This window comes from Phyllobates terribilis, unplaced genomic scaffold, assembly GCF_046119375.1.
Source record: "Phyllobates terribilis strain yellow unplaced genomic scaffold, ASM4611937v1 Scaffold_2__4_contigs__length_985480577, whole genome shotgun sequence".
Classification (NCBI taxonomy): domain Eukaryota; kingdom Metazoa; phylum Chordata; class Amphibia; order Anura; family Dendrobatidae; genus Phyllobates; species Phyllobates terribilis.
In genome coordinates this window covers 685,346,392-685,364,695 of record NW_027362762.1, presented here as the reverse complement: position 1 = coordinate 685,364,695, position 18,304 = coordinate 685,346,392, and the positions used below count along the sequence as shown (strand labels likewise).

Sequence of the window (18,304 nt, the reverse complement as noted above, 5' to 3'; positions counted from 1 at the left end):
TACCCAGAAGATGTGCTGCCGAGTATGATGATTTTTAAGCAAAGCAAAAGATCATTTTTACCTAACAAAAAAGCGCTTTGCTCATTTGTCAGGTGATCGACAGCCTGTCTACACTGACCGGTTATCCTAGGAACACTCCTTCCCAAAAAATGTCCAGTGTAAGGCTGCGTGCCCACTATGCGTTTTTTAAGCGTTTCCGTGGCGTAATTTCAGCTGCGGAAATGCTTAAAAAACGCTTGTTAATAGGTCTGCAATGGTCCCCAATGATAATCCACATGCTGCGGAGATTTCCGCTGCGGATTATCATTGCGGAAAAATCTGCAGCACGTCCATTAATTTTGCGGAATCGCGGCGTTTTATCCTCCATTGACTTGCATTGGAACGCATAACATCCGCATGACTACATGTGCACATGCGGATATTATGCGGTTCAATGCGCGGATGGTACCCGGGTCTGGAGAAGAGGAGACTCTCCACTGGACCCGGGTAGCATAGTACCTGTAGTTAAAAAAAATAATTAAAATAAAAAATTGACATATACTCACCTTCTGATGGCGTCTAAATGACGTCATGGAAGGTCCTTTTACACCGCCGAAGACACCGGAAAAGGAGATCGGGGGGCCATCGGAAGGTGAGTATAATTGTTTTTTTTTTATTTTTCACCATTTGTATTCTTTTTTTTTTTACTATTGATGCTGCATTTGCAGCATCGTAACTTGGTCACACTATATAAATCCATGCTGGGTGCATGGATTTATATAGTGTGACCAAGTTGTCAAGCACTTTTCCAAGTGATGCTAAAATCGCTTGGAAAGCGCTTGACAACCCGCATGCGAAATCGCATGTTCAAAACGCTTCACTTACGCTTCTACCTGGCAGAAAAAAATGCATGTACAAACCACATGCGTTTTTTCTGCCAGGGAGATGCAGAAACGCTCAGGAAAAATCCACAGCATTTCTGCATCGTGGGCACATAGCCTTAGTGGATCTTTAATTTTTTTAATTCAACCCAGAGCCTCTAAAATTGTTAGCCTATGTATGCAAATTGTCAAAATAGGTCTCAAATGCTGTAGGTTCTCTTTTACTTCTGAGCCCTGTCATAGGTCCATCCAGAAGTTAACCGCCCCAACCGAGGTGTTGCTAAAACTTTGAAACACAGAATACCAATTATAGAGCTGTTTTTTCCACAAATTGGGCAATAAAATGACAACTCTGTGGAAAAACTTTACTTTGCACTATATGCTGCACATTAATTTATTATGCATTTCTTGAGGGGTACAAGTTCCAAAATGGTTATTAGGCGTTCATACTGTATAGCTGAGCTCTACAGGGTACCCAAACAGCTGTTTTCGTAATTCTAGGGTACATTTTCTCTTATTACCACTTGTACAAATGAAAAGTTTCAAACTAAAACTAGATACTGTTTACTGGAAAATGAATATTACAATAAGTGCAATTTTAACAAATTCTATAAAACACTTGTGGGATCAAAATGTTCACTACACCCCTACATAAATTCTTTGAGACCTGCGGTTTCTTACATGGGGTCACTTCTCTCTACACTGGCACCATAGGGTCTTTGCAAGTGATGCCTGATAAACATTTAAGTGATTCTACTGCCATACCCGAAATAAATTGTAAACCAAATTCTGGCGTGCTTTTTGGCCCAAAAAAATATTGAGCTAAAATTGCAAATTATTGTAAAATTTTAATTGTTCATTTTCAATTGTCAAAATGCTCATTACATCCTTAGATTAATTCCTTGAAGTGTATAGTTTCAAAAGTGGGGTAATAATTTGGGTTCCCACTGACCTGATACCCAAAGGTCTCTGCAAATGCAACATATCACCCAAATACTATTCCTCTCTGTCCAAAAACTAAATTTCGCTTCTTCCCTTCTGATGGCTTACCTTTATGACAGCATATATAGATAACACTGCCCTCGAGAGAGAGTTTGTAACAAATTGTGGGGTGCTTTTACTCCTATATTCCTTGTGCAAGTGAAAAGTTTTGATCTGAAACTACAGCAAGTACAGAGGTCACATGCTTGTCCTTGCCTGACAAATTAAAACAGGGTTTGGCAGAGGACCCGAGTAGTGTAAAAGCGGAGTTGTGGCATCGTTAATGGTAAGAATGCATTATTTTTTTAAATCTTTTTTTTTTTTTTACAGCCTCCTACATGTTTATTTAAAACAATGTAGAGGTGGAAAACCCCTTTAAGCACAGGGGTTTAAGCACTAGTTTCAAAATTGCCAACTAATTTTGCATGTAGTACCTTCTGCTGTGACAGCTGCCAATGCTCACACTTTACTTTACATGGAAAACCTAATGCAATTTCACTAACCACAGTTACTACAGTACATTAAAAGTCCTTTTATGGAAAAAAAAAGTTTTACTGATTTTTTTAGTTATTTTATACCTTTATCTCAATTCATACCTGTAGATGCTTTCAAAATCCTGTTGGTTATCTTTGGAAACAGACAGCATTTTAGCAGATACGTGACCTCATCTAATAGCAGAATTCAGGGCCTATGTCAAGAGAAAAGACATTTTGGGCCGATGTTAGTGCCCACTGGATATGGGGGACCAATGCTGTTTTGGGTTAGTAGGTTTTGTGCTTGTCAAGTGGGCGATGGATTCGATGGGGAGCTGAGTCTATCAACATTGTCAATCAAGGACCCACGCATACATCAAGAAGGTAACTATACCTGTGGGTATTTTCCTTCAAGGGGTGGTCCACTTCCTGCACAACCCCTTTTTAAATAAAATAGTCACCAATGTAAAATGAAAATAACATATACTCACCTCCTGCATCGGCGCTGTTTCATTGTTATGCCATGTGAGCCCTGCAGCCATTCAGGGGCCGCTATTGAGCTGCTGCACTCACAATTCTTCTGATTGTCCAACGGAAATGAGAGAGCAGCAGCCCAATAATGTCTGCTGATTGGCTGCAGTGCTCCCATGGCATAACAATGTAACGCGAACCCTAGGAAACCTGGCGCTCACATTGCATGAGCGGTGCCACTGCACAAGTTTAGTGTCTGTTATTTTTATTTTGCAAGGGGTATTAGAAAGTCTAGGACTAAGCATGCGATGTGTTGTGTGACACTGAAATTTCAGGACACATTGCATCATTAGATGTAATATTTCCTATAGTACAGTGGAGGCAAAAAAAATCGTTATATGTAAAATCCTTGTCATAATTTCACTTCTTAAACGTGCACACAATTGGGGAGATAATAACAAACTGTCTAATAGCAAAATTGGCCTAGTAAAATGTAAATACTAATTAATTAATGGCAAAATGCTAATTGTAATGAAAATCCACAATAAAGCACTTGAAGTTAAGATTTTGTGGTTTCTTTGAACTTTGTAAAGATATTTTTTGCCAGCTCTGTATACTGTTGCGAACTGCTGCGACTGTGATACAAAATCGCAAATGTTTCCGAATGTTTTGAATTTTCTGTCTCTTGATGTAAGACTTGATATAGACTTCAATGCAAGTCACATGCGACTTGTCTGCAACTTGCCAGCAAAATCACTGCTCTAAAATAGTCATGTGACAACAAGTTGCAGACAAGTTGTTGGAGTAAGATTTGTGGCTTAGCAAATGCCGCTGTTCATCATGAATTTGACGAGCAGGGGTCATCATGCCTCCACCACACCCCCATCTCGAACCAAGCTCCTCTCACTTGTCAAAGCTGTGGCTAAGGTTAGTGAATTCTTAACTGCCTCAGTGATCATACGCAAAGACTGGTAATTAATACTTGCACATCCAATTGGAAGAGTGTTTCAAGTGGGGTTCCTCAAGGCTTTGTCCTGGCCCCAGTGTTGTTCAACATTTTTGTAAATGATCTAGATAAGGGAACTAAAGGTAAACTAATCAAATTTGCAGACAGATGCAAAGCTAGGAGGGAAAGCTAACACTGAGAAGACAGAGAAAGGATTCCGAAGGATCAGCTTGAACAATGGGCAGCAACTAATAGAATGGTATTTAAAAGGGAGAAATGCAAGATCTGGGCGAGAAAAATTAAAATTACATTAACAGAATGGGAGGAATAGAACTAAGCAACAGAACTTGTGAAAAAGACTTGGGTATACTAATAGATCATAGACTGCACATGAGTCAACAGTGTGATGCAGCAGCAAAAAAGGCAAGCACAGTTCTGGGATGTATTAAGAGAAGCATACAGTCTAGATCACGTGTAGTAATTATCTCCCTCTACTCCTCTTTGGTCAGGCCCCATCTGGAATATTGTGTCCAGTTCTGGGCACCACATTTTAAAAAAGTCATTGAAAAACTGGAGCAAGTTCAGAGAAGAGCTACCAGGATGGTGAGCTTACTGCAAACTATGTCCTACGAGGAACGTTAAAGGATTTGGGAATGTTTAGCTTGCAAAAAAGAAGACTGAGAGGAGACTTAATAGCTGTCTACAAATATTTGAAGGGATGTCACAGTGTAGAGAGATCATCCTTATTCTCATTTGCACATGGAAACACTAGAAGCAATGGAATGAAATTGAAAAGGAGAAGATACAGAATAGATATTAGAAAAAACTTTTTGACAGTGAGGGTGATCAATGAGTGGAAGAGGCTGCCACGAGAGGTGGTGAGTTCTCCTTTAGTGGAAGTCTTCAAACAGAGGCTGGACAGACATCTGTCTGAGATGGTTCAGTGAATACTTCATTGAGCAGGGAGATGGACCAGATGACCCTGGAGGTCCCTTACAACTCTAACATTCTATGATGTTAGGGGCAAAGACCATGATTCCAGAAATGTCTCACCTACTAGGTTGCTTATTGAAGTTTTGACAAACTCACGGTTTTAAATCCATTTCTCTGAATGCTTAGCTCTGTATTACCCAGCCCCACTATTGATTTGCAGCTTTCTGCCTATGCACAGTGTGTACAGAAAGCTGCCATGCAGTGGTGGGAGCAGGGTTATACAGAGCTCATGTATATGGAGGGCTACATGGCAGCAGGTTTACTAGTCTTCTAGTGATAATATCCTACTACTAACAGTGATTTTATTAAAGCTACACCAAGCAACCCAATAAGTGACACATCCCTTGAATCAGGGTCTATCTCTACATTATGCTGCTTTCAGATTAGGTGAAAAGAACCTAATAACAGATTCCCTTTGAGCCAGTTGAGGCAGTGTGATGCTCCTGAAAATGTTATTACTAGAAACTTTGTGTTCTGGCATTTATGTGAATGTTTTCTTGACAAACAGTATATACAACTGACCTAAACATTGTTGTAGACTAAGTGTACCATTTTGTGGCTAAATTATTACCATGCCACACTGCAGAAAAGTGTTTAAAAATGTTTCAGCAACATGACAAAGAATTTAAATTGTTTGCCTGGCCTCTTAATTCTCCATATCTCAATCCAATCAAATACACATGGGATTGGATCAATCAAGTGGGATGGGATTAATCTTGTCTGACCCATGAGGGCTTCACGGATCTACACTACATTCGGCAGGTGGTTTTAATGTGATAATTGATCGGTGTATAAGGATGCAAATCACCTCCAACATTAAAGTTTTCCCATATATACACGTTTCACAGAAATTTTTAATTCGTACAAGCTTTATTTGAAATAAACAGCATTACATACAAGTATTCAAAACATTACACATACAGTACAGACAAAGTTTGGACACACCTTCTCATTTAAAGCTTTTTCTGTATTTTCATGACTATGAAAATTGTACATTCACACTGAAGGCATCAAAGCTATGAATTACCACATGTGGAATTATATACTTAACAAAAAAGTGTGAAACAACTGAAAATATGTCTTATATTCTAGGTTCTTCAAAGTAGCCACCTTTTGCTTTGATGACTGCTTTGCACACTCTTGACATTCTCTTGATGAGCTTCAAGAGGTAGTCACCGGAAATGGTTTTCACTTCACAGGTGTGCCCTGTCAGGTTTAATAAGTGGGATTTCTTGCCTTATAAATGGGGTTGGGACCATCAGTTGTGTTGTGCAGAAGTCTGGTGGATACACAGCTGATAGTCCTACTGAATAGACTGTTAGCTGCTTTTTTCTTGCCATAATACGAATTCTAAGTAAAGAAAAACAAGTGGCCATCATTACTTTAAGAAATGAAGGTCAGTCTGTCCGAAAAATTGGGCAAACTTTGAAAGTGTCCCCAAGTGCAGTTGCAAAAACCATCAAGCTCTACAAAGAAACTGGCTCACATGAGGACCGCCCCAGGAAAGAAAGACCAAGAGTCACCTCTGCTTATGAGGATAAGTTTATCCGAGTCACCAGCCTCAGAAATCGCAGGTTAACAGCAGCTCAGATTAGAGACCAGGTCAATGCCACACAGAGTTCTAGCAGCAGACACATCTCTACAACAACTGTTAAGAGGAGACTTTGTGCAGCAGGCCTTCATGGTAAAATAGCTGCTAGGAAACCACTGCTAAGGACAGGCGACAAGCAGAAGAGACTTGTTTGGGCTAAAGAACACAAGGAATGGACATTAGACCAGTGGAAATCTGTGCTTTGGTCTGATGAGTCCAAATTTGAGATCTTTGGTTCCAACCACCGTGTCTTTGTGTGACGCAGAAAAGGTGAACGGATGGACTCTACATGCCTGGTTCCCACCGTGAAGCATGGAGGAGGAGGTGTGATGGTGTGGGGGTGCTTTGCTGGTGACACTTGTGGGGATTTATTCAAAATTGAAGGCATACTGAACCAGCATGGCTACCATAGCATCTTGCAGCGGCATGCTATTCTATCCGGTTTGCATTTAGTTGGACCATCATTTATTTTTCAACAGGACAATCACCCCAAACACACCTCCAGGCTGTGTAAGGGCTATTTGACCAAGAAGGAGAGTGATGGGGTGCTACGCCAGATGACCTGGCCTCCACAGTCACCGACTTGAACCCAATCGAGATGGTTTGGGGTGAGCTGGACCTCAGAGTGAAGGCAAAAGGGCCAACAAGTGCTAAGCATCTCTGGGAACTCCTTCAAGATTGTTGGAAGACCATTTCCGGTGACTACCTCTTGAAGCTCATCAAGAGAATGCCAAGAGTGTGCAAAGCAGTCATCAAAGCAAAAGGTAGCTACTTTGAAGAACTTAGAATATAAGACATATTTTCAGTTGTTTCACACTTTTTTGTTAAGTATATAATTCCACATGTGTTAATTCATAGTTTTGATGCCTTCAGTGTGAATGTACAATTTTCATAGTCATGAAAATACAGAAAAATCTTTAAATGAGAAGGTGTGTCCAAACTTTTGGTCTGTACTGTATACAGGAATAAATGTAGCAATATATGAAAAGAAAACACAAAAATTCCTCGTATGTATGTAACAGGCATAAAAAGCAAATAGAGATTATATTATTTAATTTCTTGTTCCAACATCTGATGAAATGTCAGTAGTGTCTTCACCTACATCAGATGCATTATGAGTAGCATCCACCAGAAACATCCTGTTATTATCAACAGTATAAGGCATATATATATACCTGAAGCGTGTACCTGAAATAAAAATACAACTGATACTGAAACTGTGTATTTTGTTTAATTTTATTTAAAGGGAACCTGTCAGGTGATTAATGTTGCTCAAACCAAGAACAGCATAAATCGTACTCCGGCATTTCAGAGAAAATATACTCTGAAGATCTGGCTGGGGACCATAGCTGTAGAGGAGACTAGTCCACCTCCGCTCCCGGCCGACTCTTCCCAGCTCTGCTAGTGAGAGATCTGTCAGTCACCTCTATGTACATATGAGGGAGAAACTTGTCAGTCACCTGTACTGGTGCTGAGAAGAGCCATACTAGTCTTGTCTCTGGCTGTGCTCCTGGCTGGGGTATATTTTCTCTGAAACACCAGAACATTTCAGAGAAAAACATATCTGACTGCAATTGTGCAGCCAGGCTGAGATTCATGCTGTCCCCGATTTGGGCAGCATGAGTCACTTGACAGGTTCCTTTAAAGGTCTAGCCAGTAGCAGTTCTAGGGAGTTTAACCTAAATTCCAAAATTATATACTACATCTCCTGTATGCCACTGTGCCGATAATCTGCTTCTTGTAGGGCTCATACGCATTTACTCTGGATAGCCATTGAGTAAAGGAAGGGGTCTGATCACTCATCCAGGGGCTAGCAATCAGATTCCTAGCCTGAAAGCGTACTGATAAAGGTACTACTTACAGAAAGGTTGGATATATCAAAGAGCTTCAATAAACAAATGATGGAGTTTAGAGGTAATGGGGATTCTATAAGGCCTTCAAGAGTTAAATTATTTGCGCCTAGATATTCCTGAATTTGTGGGCAACTTCAAATTAGATGAAAAAGTGCCTGATGAAGAACTATATTTTCGGCATATACTGTATCTCTAAATCTTGTGGATGTAGTTAAAAAAAAGGCTATAAATAAAATGTACAATTGTGTCATGTGTTTTGAGTATTTAGGGGAGACCCTCCGAGTCATACCTAGAACATCTTCCCACTCCTCCTTGTCTATAAAGCCTACATCTTGTTCCCATTTGACCTACCTATGAGCCACTACATCTGTTGTCTGACAATAAGACATGAGCATAATGTTGAACTCATACCTTAAGAACTAGCCTTCATCAGATGGAATTCAGAAATTTGGGAGGTCCAATGGACGTCCATGATTGAGACTTTTAAAACTAGAAAGAATACAGAAAATGTAAGATTAAATGTGAATTAATTCAAAGCTTTCATGATTCCTTCAAACCCTTTGCATAAAGCGTATACACTGTCACAGTAATGAATTTCATACTTTGCCTTCTCTCCCTGCAGAAGTCTGGAGAGGAAGTGGCAGTGAAGGTGTTTAATAACACAAGTTATCTCCGACCGTTTGAAGTACAAATGAGAGAGTTTGAGATGCTGGGGAAACTCAACCACATCAACATTGTCAAGCTCTTTGCTGTAGAGGAAACTGTGAGTTAATACCATAGCCTTCCTAACCAACATTAGTTCTGCTACCACTCATGTCCGTTACTTGTTTAACCTCTGCTTAAATACAAGCAAACAATTATCTTAAACTTTACATCTACTCTTAGAATTGTTCTAAGCTCCTATTTCTACCTTCTCCCAGGGCAGCACTAAGCAGAAGGTGCTAATCATGGAGTACTGCTCAAGTGGGAGTCTTCTGTCTGTCTTGGAGGAGCCAGAGAATGCTTTTGGACTTTCTGAATCAGAGTTTCTGATCGTGGTACAGTGCGTGGGTGAGATTCAAAATAAGACAAATTTGTATACTGTGGGTCACTAGATTTTCACCTGACTATGTCTAATGCCCTGTAAAAAAAAAACAAATGTTACAAATATTAACTAAAGTAGACAGAGACAACAGGTCGTTCTTCATCACTGTAAGTATTGCCATCTAATGCCAATTATTCTAACGAGAATAAACATAATTATCAGAATCACACAATATTTCACAAGGGCAAAATCAAAAGGGTAGAAACCGGCCCTAACTTATTTTTAAGATATCTCTGCTTCAGCGCAAAACTCTATCTGACGAAGTGTAAAATGCCCCTTATTTTAAAAGTTATACATTTTATTCAATTATAATATTTAAAATCATACCCAAAAGTAAAGCAACCCAAAAAGTTATTTATTTGTCCTAGAATAAAGGGATAGTATTACAAGGAACAATTGGGGATAATAGATATGCTAGTTCACACCCGAATTCACATCCACAATTGGGTATAATGGATATTCTAGTTTACAGCCTAATAAGTCGCTAGGAAGATATTCACTACCAAACTATGGAAGTTGTTATCTTAATAGGTAACGTTGTTGGCACCCTCACTCAGCAATGGCTGTCACTTAAGTTATCCCTAAACAGGCCCTACTATGCATCATAGTATACCGCCCAAACAAAAGGGGATTCATAACCTTATCTTTGTTGTGTATCATGCCCCTATGATCTCAGAATCTCAACATGTTTCCCCCAAGGATAAACAGGGTTGATCAGGAGACTAAATTTCAGAAATGGGCCCAATTGCTCCTATTAATCTGTGAATCAATCAAGTGGAAGTGCACATGTACCTCTTCCAATTAGGCCCATTTTAGTTGGTATACTATGCTCTATTAGTTAGTAGGGCCTGTTTAGAGACAACTTAAGGGACAGCCGTAGCCGAGTGGGGGCGCCAACATTGTTGCCTATCAGGATGACAACCTCTACCATCAGGTAGGTGATAGTTTTCTAGTGACTTATTAGAGCGTTAATTAGAATATCCATATTGTCCCTATTATCCCCAATAGCCCCTTGGGATATTGTCCCTTCCCTTAATTCTAAGCCTAATAGATTACGTTTTAGGTTGCTTTAAATAATTGAATAAAATCCATAACTTTTAAAATAAGAGGTTGTTTATTTTTAAAATACAACTATTATACACCCTATAGTATCAATTTTCCCTGTCTCTCTGGAAGCTAAATGTAAAATGCTAAATAAAATAGGCATTTAATATTAAATATTGTTACAGCAAATACATTAAAAGATAAGTATTATAGCACACAAAACTATTATCTTGGAGTTATTGAAGGGGTTGATTGATTTAATAAATTCTTTTCAAATACAATATTACTGAAATAATAGTCGTTACTTGTTAATTACCATAGTCATTAATTGATGTTTCAAATGCAGTACCAACATAAAGTACATTAGCCATAATAGCACAAAGAATACTTTTCATTCTGGAGGACTCAGCATGTCCATATATTTTAATAGATAGTCCATATATTTTAATGGAACTGTAGAATATTTCATTTCCCCTGCAGGACACTTGAACACTTGCAATAAGCTTTTTCCACAACAACGGATTGTTGTAGGTGTCTACAATAGGACACCCTGTGATCAGCCTTTTAACAAAACGGAATTTTCTAAAGCATACCAACCATTTTATTAGTTAGCAGCTTGGGCCTTGACATTAGAGAACCTTGTTGAAGAAATTGAAGTGTCTACCCTTCATTACAAAAACTTGACTTTGGCTGCAGTCACCTACAGAAAGATGAAATTATTGTCAAGACTACTGTTTCCGTCTTCCACAGTTCACTTTAAGCCGTGTGAATTGGACAGGCCAGAGAATGACTACACCATAGATTTTACCAATAAAAGTGCTCTCTCTAAGCCTTTCCTCCGATTGGAGGCCATATCCTACGCTTTCTGGAAATTTTGCTCTTCCTTGCCAAGGAGACATGAGTCGCGTTGAGGAGTTACATAACGCTTTCCTCTTTGCTCCCAATTTCTTCTAGCTTTGTATTTTTTAGTTTACTCTTTGATCCGGCCTTGCATTCCTATTTTGATTGAGGAGCCATTATTCTTTTTTCCCCTCTGTAACTGTTAACAAGTTAATACAGGTACTACCAACCTTATGAAAGACAGTCACCTCAGTCCGATTTCTGAACTGAGCACAAAAACCCAGATTTGCATGTAATCACATCTATGTGCCATCACCCACATGGAACCAGGTGGTTTCCTATTCTCCATGGACATTTAAGATATGTACCTATAACTTCTCATCTTGCATTCAACTTTGTCTTGCCTTTCCTCTGCACAATCAATGTCACGCATGTGGATCCACTGCGCCACAGATGGGGGAGAGCCTGGAGAGGTGTAACTAAGTGCCCACCTGAGTTTTCACTAGAGCCCCTGATGTTGGGGTTGGACTTGGGCCCAGGTGGACACCAGGTGCTACTCCAGGACAGATCCCGGTACCACGGCAGCTGATCCCACGGGTCAGGACAGTAGAACGGACTAGGAGTTCAAGGCAGGACCGGATACAGAGGATATAGATGTAGCCACTCATTCAAATGGAACGGATACCGTAACTGGTACTGTCAGAGTGGGATTCAGGCTCTGGTTTCAGGTTTATATACCACCGCAGCGGTTTCAGATTCATGTACTGCCGGAGCCGTTTCAGATACAGGTACTACCAGAGCGGTTTCGGATTCAGGTACCGCCGGAGCAGTTTCAGATTCAGGTACCGCCAGAGCGGTTTAGAATTCGGATACCGCCAAAGCGGTTTCAGGTTCAGGTACCACACAGACAGGATGGGAACAGGAAAGCAGAACTGGTACTGGTACAGATTGAACTGGACTGTTACAGGAACCTGATCACTAGCTAGCAGCTTGCAGGCTCGCTAACTACAATTTTTGCTCAGGCACCTCCCAACAGGTGGATGTGCCTTAAGTACTAAGTGCCTTCTAGCTATAGGCTGGCGGCACAATTGGAGTGCGCGTGGTCTTTAAAATACAGGAAGTGCACGCGCCCTAAGCGTGCTGCCAGAGGACCTGTGAGGTGCGCTGACCCCTCTGCAGAGATTCCCGAAACAGGTGTTGCAGTCTATCTGCTTTCTAGACCTTCTGTCAACAGACATCTGAAGACTTTCTCCAGACAATCAAATTTCCAGACCCGTCAGCAGCCTTCTCCACCCACTAGATGGCACTGCATGAATATAGTCAGAAGGATGAGTGTCAGATATGAAGGAAATTACATTTAGCCAATTACAGATAGTTATCCTGTCCACTTCAAATTAGTTTCCCTGTTTTCTGGCTGGCCCTTCTCGACGCCTGAGGTGGTTTACCAGTCTTTATTTTCATGGCTCTAGTCTCTCCTCATCTGCCAGGATTGCACCATCTATTGTCTGCTGGCTTGTTTTGACTACGTAGGCCAGTTTTCTGTAGCTGGGGAACAACGTCTCTTTTCTTCCCATGCGCTTCATTGGTCCAGGGCTTGTTGAACAGATAGGAAGCTTGGTTGCCCATCAACATTTCGAATATAGGGTGATCTTTCTCTCCTCCTTTTTCACAAGACCTCACCACTGGCAGGAAACTCCGTTCATGGCTCAGTCATGTCACATCTTACCTATGAAGGTAGCATGATAGCTGAGCTGTGATGTAGTACATCTAGGATGATAACCTGGATGGAACATCATAGTAATACCATCTAAGTGTCACGGGTGTGTCAGAAGTGACAGACGGTCGCCCTGCAGTTGGTTGCAGGAGATCTATTCGTTTGGCATTATAGACACCTTCTTAGAGGCTGTCTCTCTAGGACCCAGCAGCTGCCTTCATCTTGCTAATTAACACCCTGGCCTAGGTGTATAAATACCTGCTGTCTGCTAGAGGGATGTGCCGGCGATACTCACATTACCCCTTGTGAAGGCTCGGAGCATGTGAATTACTTTCCACATTCCTCTGTGGAGCTATGAGGATGGGTGTTCATCTCTCTGAAGTCGACTAAAAGCTAAGCTATCTTCCCTTGTTTGTTCCCCCTTGTTGTTTTTAGTTGAGGATTGACTAGCGCTCATCCCCCTCCCTTCCCTAGCCAGGGCCAAATGCCAGGGAAAGACAGGGCGAGGTTCGCGTGCGGCGATTGGTGAAGAACCAATATAGGGACGTTAGTGGAGACAGGGTGATATTAGATCAACCTAGGAGGTTTCCACTCCCGCCTTTCCCTTGAGTCTGGGCTCCCTTTCCCTATTCCCTTTGTGTTGCACTAAGTCTTTCCCACACCTTGCTTGACGCTAAGTGGGCAACTACCATAGTTGGGAACATCTTTTCCATTGGATAATGTTCCTTATGGTTATTCTGTGGACCTATTTTACATGTCAAAGAAAGCATATGTGAAAAAGTAAGTTGTCCTCGTGTTTCTCTACTGGCACTGACCCTCTTGGCATCCAGACATTGCGGACTGTGTGTCAGATGCACCCTAGCATTTTCCTTTCATTCAACTATTTATGGACCTTCTTTTTACAACTGATTTAATAGTTGTAGGGTTTAAAGCATGGCTCTTGAGTATGGCATCCTGAGATCAAGTGACTTGTCCAAAAACATCATTCAACCATGGTCAAGGTACCTATGCCTGATCATGCGTTTATCACTACACCTAAAAGATAGAAAAGGTTAAATAGTTAAATTATGTATTTTACTTATATAGCGCCATCACATTCCACAGTGCTGTACAGACATTATAATTACTGTCCACACAATCTAAATTCCCTATCAGTATGTCTTTAGAGTGTAGGAGAAAACCGGAGAACCCGGAGGAAACCCACCAAACACGGGGAGAACATGCAAACTCCTTGCAGATGATTTTCTGCCCATTCTCCAAAGTTGACCAAACAAATTAAATAGAACAACTGTTACTCTGATGTTCTCACATGTGTGCTGATGATAAGCATTCTGGGAACATACTTTTGTGGTGAGATAGTTTGTGGACTAGTGACTGATGGCTGAAAATGTTAAATATGGACAATTTCTTTTCTTGTCTGACAGTGGATTATCTATAGTGATCGTTTGTTCTTAAGTTCTACCGAATGTTCATGATGGTTGCAGTTGTCTATTTTCATCACCTTTTAATGTGTGTGGACATCTTTATAGCTACCTCTGACTTTGAAGTCTTATTTGTGAACTTTCCTTTAAAGGGGTTGACCCACAAACCAAGTACATTTGAATTAATAGATCTTGAAGTAAAGATAAGTTCCAAAATTGGATTTGTTAAAAAAAATATTTATATTATTTCTATGCTGAGATAATCTTATGTGCTCTTGGTATGTACTATGTAATATCTGTCTCACCACGCAGGAACCATGCCATACCACAATTGTTGGCCATGGGAGAAAGAATAAATGATTATAAAGACAACATAGCAGTGGCTTGCAGCTGCTGCTTTCTGTGAGGTAAAACATTTCTATGCCTGTTTTATCACAGGAGTGAGTGTTTCAACCTTGTCACCAGTCCTGTAAGGTCATCATAAATCAAGGCAGTGAGGTAGAAGCTGTGGCTGCCACTGAGCTGATATGTAAGTGACTTGATTTATGATTAGCTCAGAGGGCTGAAGATGCGGAAGAAACAATCGCTCGTGATAAACAGGCAGGTAAAATTTTTAACTCGCATGAAAAATCATCTACGATCTCATGCTGTCCTGTCTGTACATCTGTTTTGTTTCCGCTGTGGTATGTGCTGACCATGTTCCTATACGGTCAGACACAGCCATTTATAAGATTGTCTCAACACAGGAGCATTTTTATTTAAAGGGAACCTGTCACTAGAAAAAATGCTATTAACCTGCAGATGTGTTATTAATCTGCCAGGCACCCCCACTTATCCGAACGCTGCAGGGAGAAAATTAACTTTTATTTCCCCCAGCAGCATTCCGGTTTCAATCAAGGGGAAGGTGCCAACGCGGGTTCATTCTGTAACCACGCCACTGGGCTGGGGGGTGGGGTTACAGAATGAACCCGCTCTGGCACCGCCCACGTGACTGATACCCGAATGCTGCCAGGAGGTATAAAGTTCATTTTCTCCACGCAGCGTTAGGTTAAGTGCGGGCGCTGGGCAGGCTAGTAACGCTATTAACCTGCAGATTAACCCCACATCTGCAGGTTAATATAGTGTTTTTTCAGGTGACCGGTTCCCTTTAACACATCCAATTGTGGAACTTATTTTTATTCCAAGATCTATTGATTAAAATGTACTTTGTTCTTGGAACAACACATTTAAGAGGTCTTTCATGTGGTCCTTCCATGGGCAGTACAACACTACACTTCAGCACAGCAGGTTTGCATGGCCACCACATGGTCTTCCATCCACACCCTATCTGCATTCAAAAGATACACATTTATGCAGATGCTGACCTTGCTTGTAAGGTGCTCAGGGTGCTTAAGGTTTTTCTTTGAGTTTACAGGTAAACGCCCCCTCTCCTTTAGAAAATGTTCTGTTGATTTTTTTTTTTATCCCTTTTTCATAATTGTCTGCTTTGTTACTAGTCTGCTGTTTTGGGGTTATTCTGCTGGATTACATACTAATTAGATCAGTGTTTGCAGGCTAAGTATGAACAGCATATGAGAAACCAATTTTATTTTTTATTACAGTCTCCTTATGTGGCAATGCATATACCCATAGTTTCTGTGTTCCCCAATGAACTTAAAGGGAAGCCATTATCAGAAAATGACCTATTATTTAGATCAGGGTTTGTATTACATGTATTAAAAAAGAAAAAAATTGGCACGGTTTTGATTTTTTTTTAACAAAGTTTGTAATCTTGCAATTTTCACACTGGTTACTGGAGGTCCTTTTAGATACCGTATATAGTTACTGATTTTTTATAATCAGAGGCAGGATTGCAATGACAGGTAACATCTCTATACGCAGCGTTTAATATAGGATCCACCAATCACAATAGGAGATGTCACAGCTGACACTTCACAATGGACCTTTGCACAGGCTCATTAGATAAGAATCCGGACACGACAATTGTGGCTATGTACATGTGTTATTTCCTGAAACAAAATACCGTATGTGAAAATTACAAGATTTCTATTTTTTTTTCTTAATTACAGATTATGATGTATAAACAATCATAATCTAATAAACAAAAACCCGATTTAAATATTGTTATTTTCTGATAATGCCTTCCCTTTAAGAGGAAAGTTATATTAATTGTGAACAGAAAAGGCATCTTTTTTTGTTTAGTTTTAGCTATTATATTGACGTTCAGATCCAGTGTTACAATGATGGTGCATACTGCATTATAATTGTCAATGGTGATTTTCACGTGCCACAATGTGGTTGTTTTGTTCTCAGTGGCAGGGATGAATCACTTACGTGAGAATGGAATTGTGCACAGGGACATTAAACCTGGGAACATTATGCGTTTAATTGGAGAGGATGGCCGAAGTATTTACAAGCTGACTGACTTTGGTGCTGCTCGACAGCTTCAAGATGATGAGACTTTCATGTCTCTTTATGGAACCGAAGAATATTTGGTAGGCGTTTTGTGTTTAGAAGTAAGATCATGGCTTGTCTACATATGCTATTTATTTTTATGTGAGGCAAGTGTTAGTATAGTTGTCCCTGAAGTTATAATGGCCTCAAATTACAATGTTAAAACAGAGGAAATGGAGCCCCATTCTCATGATTAGTGGGGGTTTCATTGGTCGGATCTCTAACAAATCAAACACTTATCACTTTTTCTCTGTATAGATAATAAGTTTTGCTTTTTGGACAACCTCTTTGTGAAAGAAATAATTTACCCAATGTCCAGCGGATATTTCTCATTTTTTTTAATCTACACACAACTTATTTTTCAAATGGATTCCACCTTAAAAGTGCTTAAAATCTATTAAAAAGAATGAACATATGCACAGCAATATCAAAGCAACTTGCTGTGCATATATTTAGTCTTTTTGAGCTTCTTTTACCCACTTCAGGCTTTGAAAGCCATAAAAGACGTGACCAGTCCATTCTTCAGGCTGGTTTCATATATACGGATAAAAAAAAGAGGCCAACAGCACAGCCGCCTCCAAAATGACAAAGAAGATGCCAGATGCTCCAGGAAAAACACTCTAGACGTGTTAAGATAAGATAAGATATAAAGATAAGAGTTATCTGCTTTTTTCTTTTGTTTTCATTTTTTTGTTTGTATTTGCGGACGATGATTATTTTTTTTGTAGAGGATTGCTATAAACCAGACAAAATCCATATACCTTATGTATTATATAAATTACTGAAGATTTCAGTCTATTAAAAATAGGTGGAAAGAATATATCCAACTGGACAGGGTACATTTTTATTAGACATATGTCTGACTTCAGCTTTCGCAAACACACTATAGGTTATTGGGAAGTTTAGCAATCAGTTTAGGCTTAGCAAACACGGAATTTCCCATTTTCATGACGGAAGTCTTTTATTTCCTTTTAAGCATCCTGATATGTATGAAAGAGCAGTCCTGAGAAAACCCCATCAGAAGACCTATGGCGTCACAGTTGACCTGTGGAGTATTGGAGTCACCTTTTATCACGCTGCCTGCGGCAGTCTGCCCTTCATCCCTTATGGTGGACCTCGAAACAACAAGGAGATTATGTAAGGAAACATTTCATAATGCTTCTTCCGTGTAATATTGGACCAATAATGTCTGTGTATCTTGAGTAAGACCTACTGTTTATAAAAATCAAAGTCACAGCCAGTCTCTTAATCAGATCATTAAGGTACAGATTCGTTAAAGATGGCCATGATTGGGAAGATTCTCTGCAACTACGTAGGGGAATCTAATAACTAAATGAAATGTTATTGAGATGTAGATACAAGCAGAGAGTAGGTTTGGGTCAATGCCTCTCTACCAATATTCACCAGTAAAGATGGCCTATTGAAGGGCATGCCACCATAAAGTGAATCTGTCAGCAGATGTTAGCTATGTAATCTACGAGCAACATTATTTAGGGGCAAAGACCCTGATTCCAGTAGTGTATCATTTACTTGGCTTTGTCTTGTTCTTCCAATAAAATTAGTGTTTTATCAACAGTAG

General features: G+C 40.0%; 1 protein-coding gene across 1 annotated transcript in view; it reads left to right on the top strand.

Annotated features, from left to right (window-relative positions):
• IKBKE (inhibitor of nuclear factor kappa B kinase subunit epsilon) overlaps window positions 1-18,304 on the top strand; it is a 70,284-nt gene that overhangs the window by 13,636 nt on the left and 38,344 nt on the right. Inside the window, exons 3-6 of the mRNA XM_073666941.1 lie at window positions 8,791-8,931; window positions 9,089-9,218; window positions 16,585-16,766; window positions 17,702-17,862. Coding sequence (XP_073523042.1) covers window positions 8,791-8,931; window positions 9,089-9,218; window positions 16,585-16,766; window positions 17,702-17,862 — 614 coding nt within the window. The remainder of the gene's footprint in view (window positions 1-8,790; window positions 8,932-9,088; window positions 9,219-16,584; window positions 16,767-17,701; window positions 17,863-18,304) is intronic.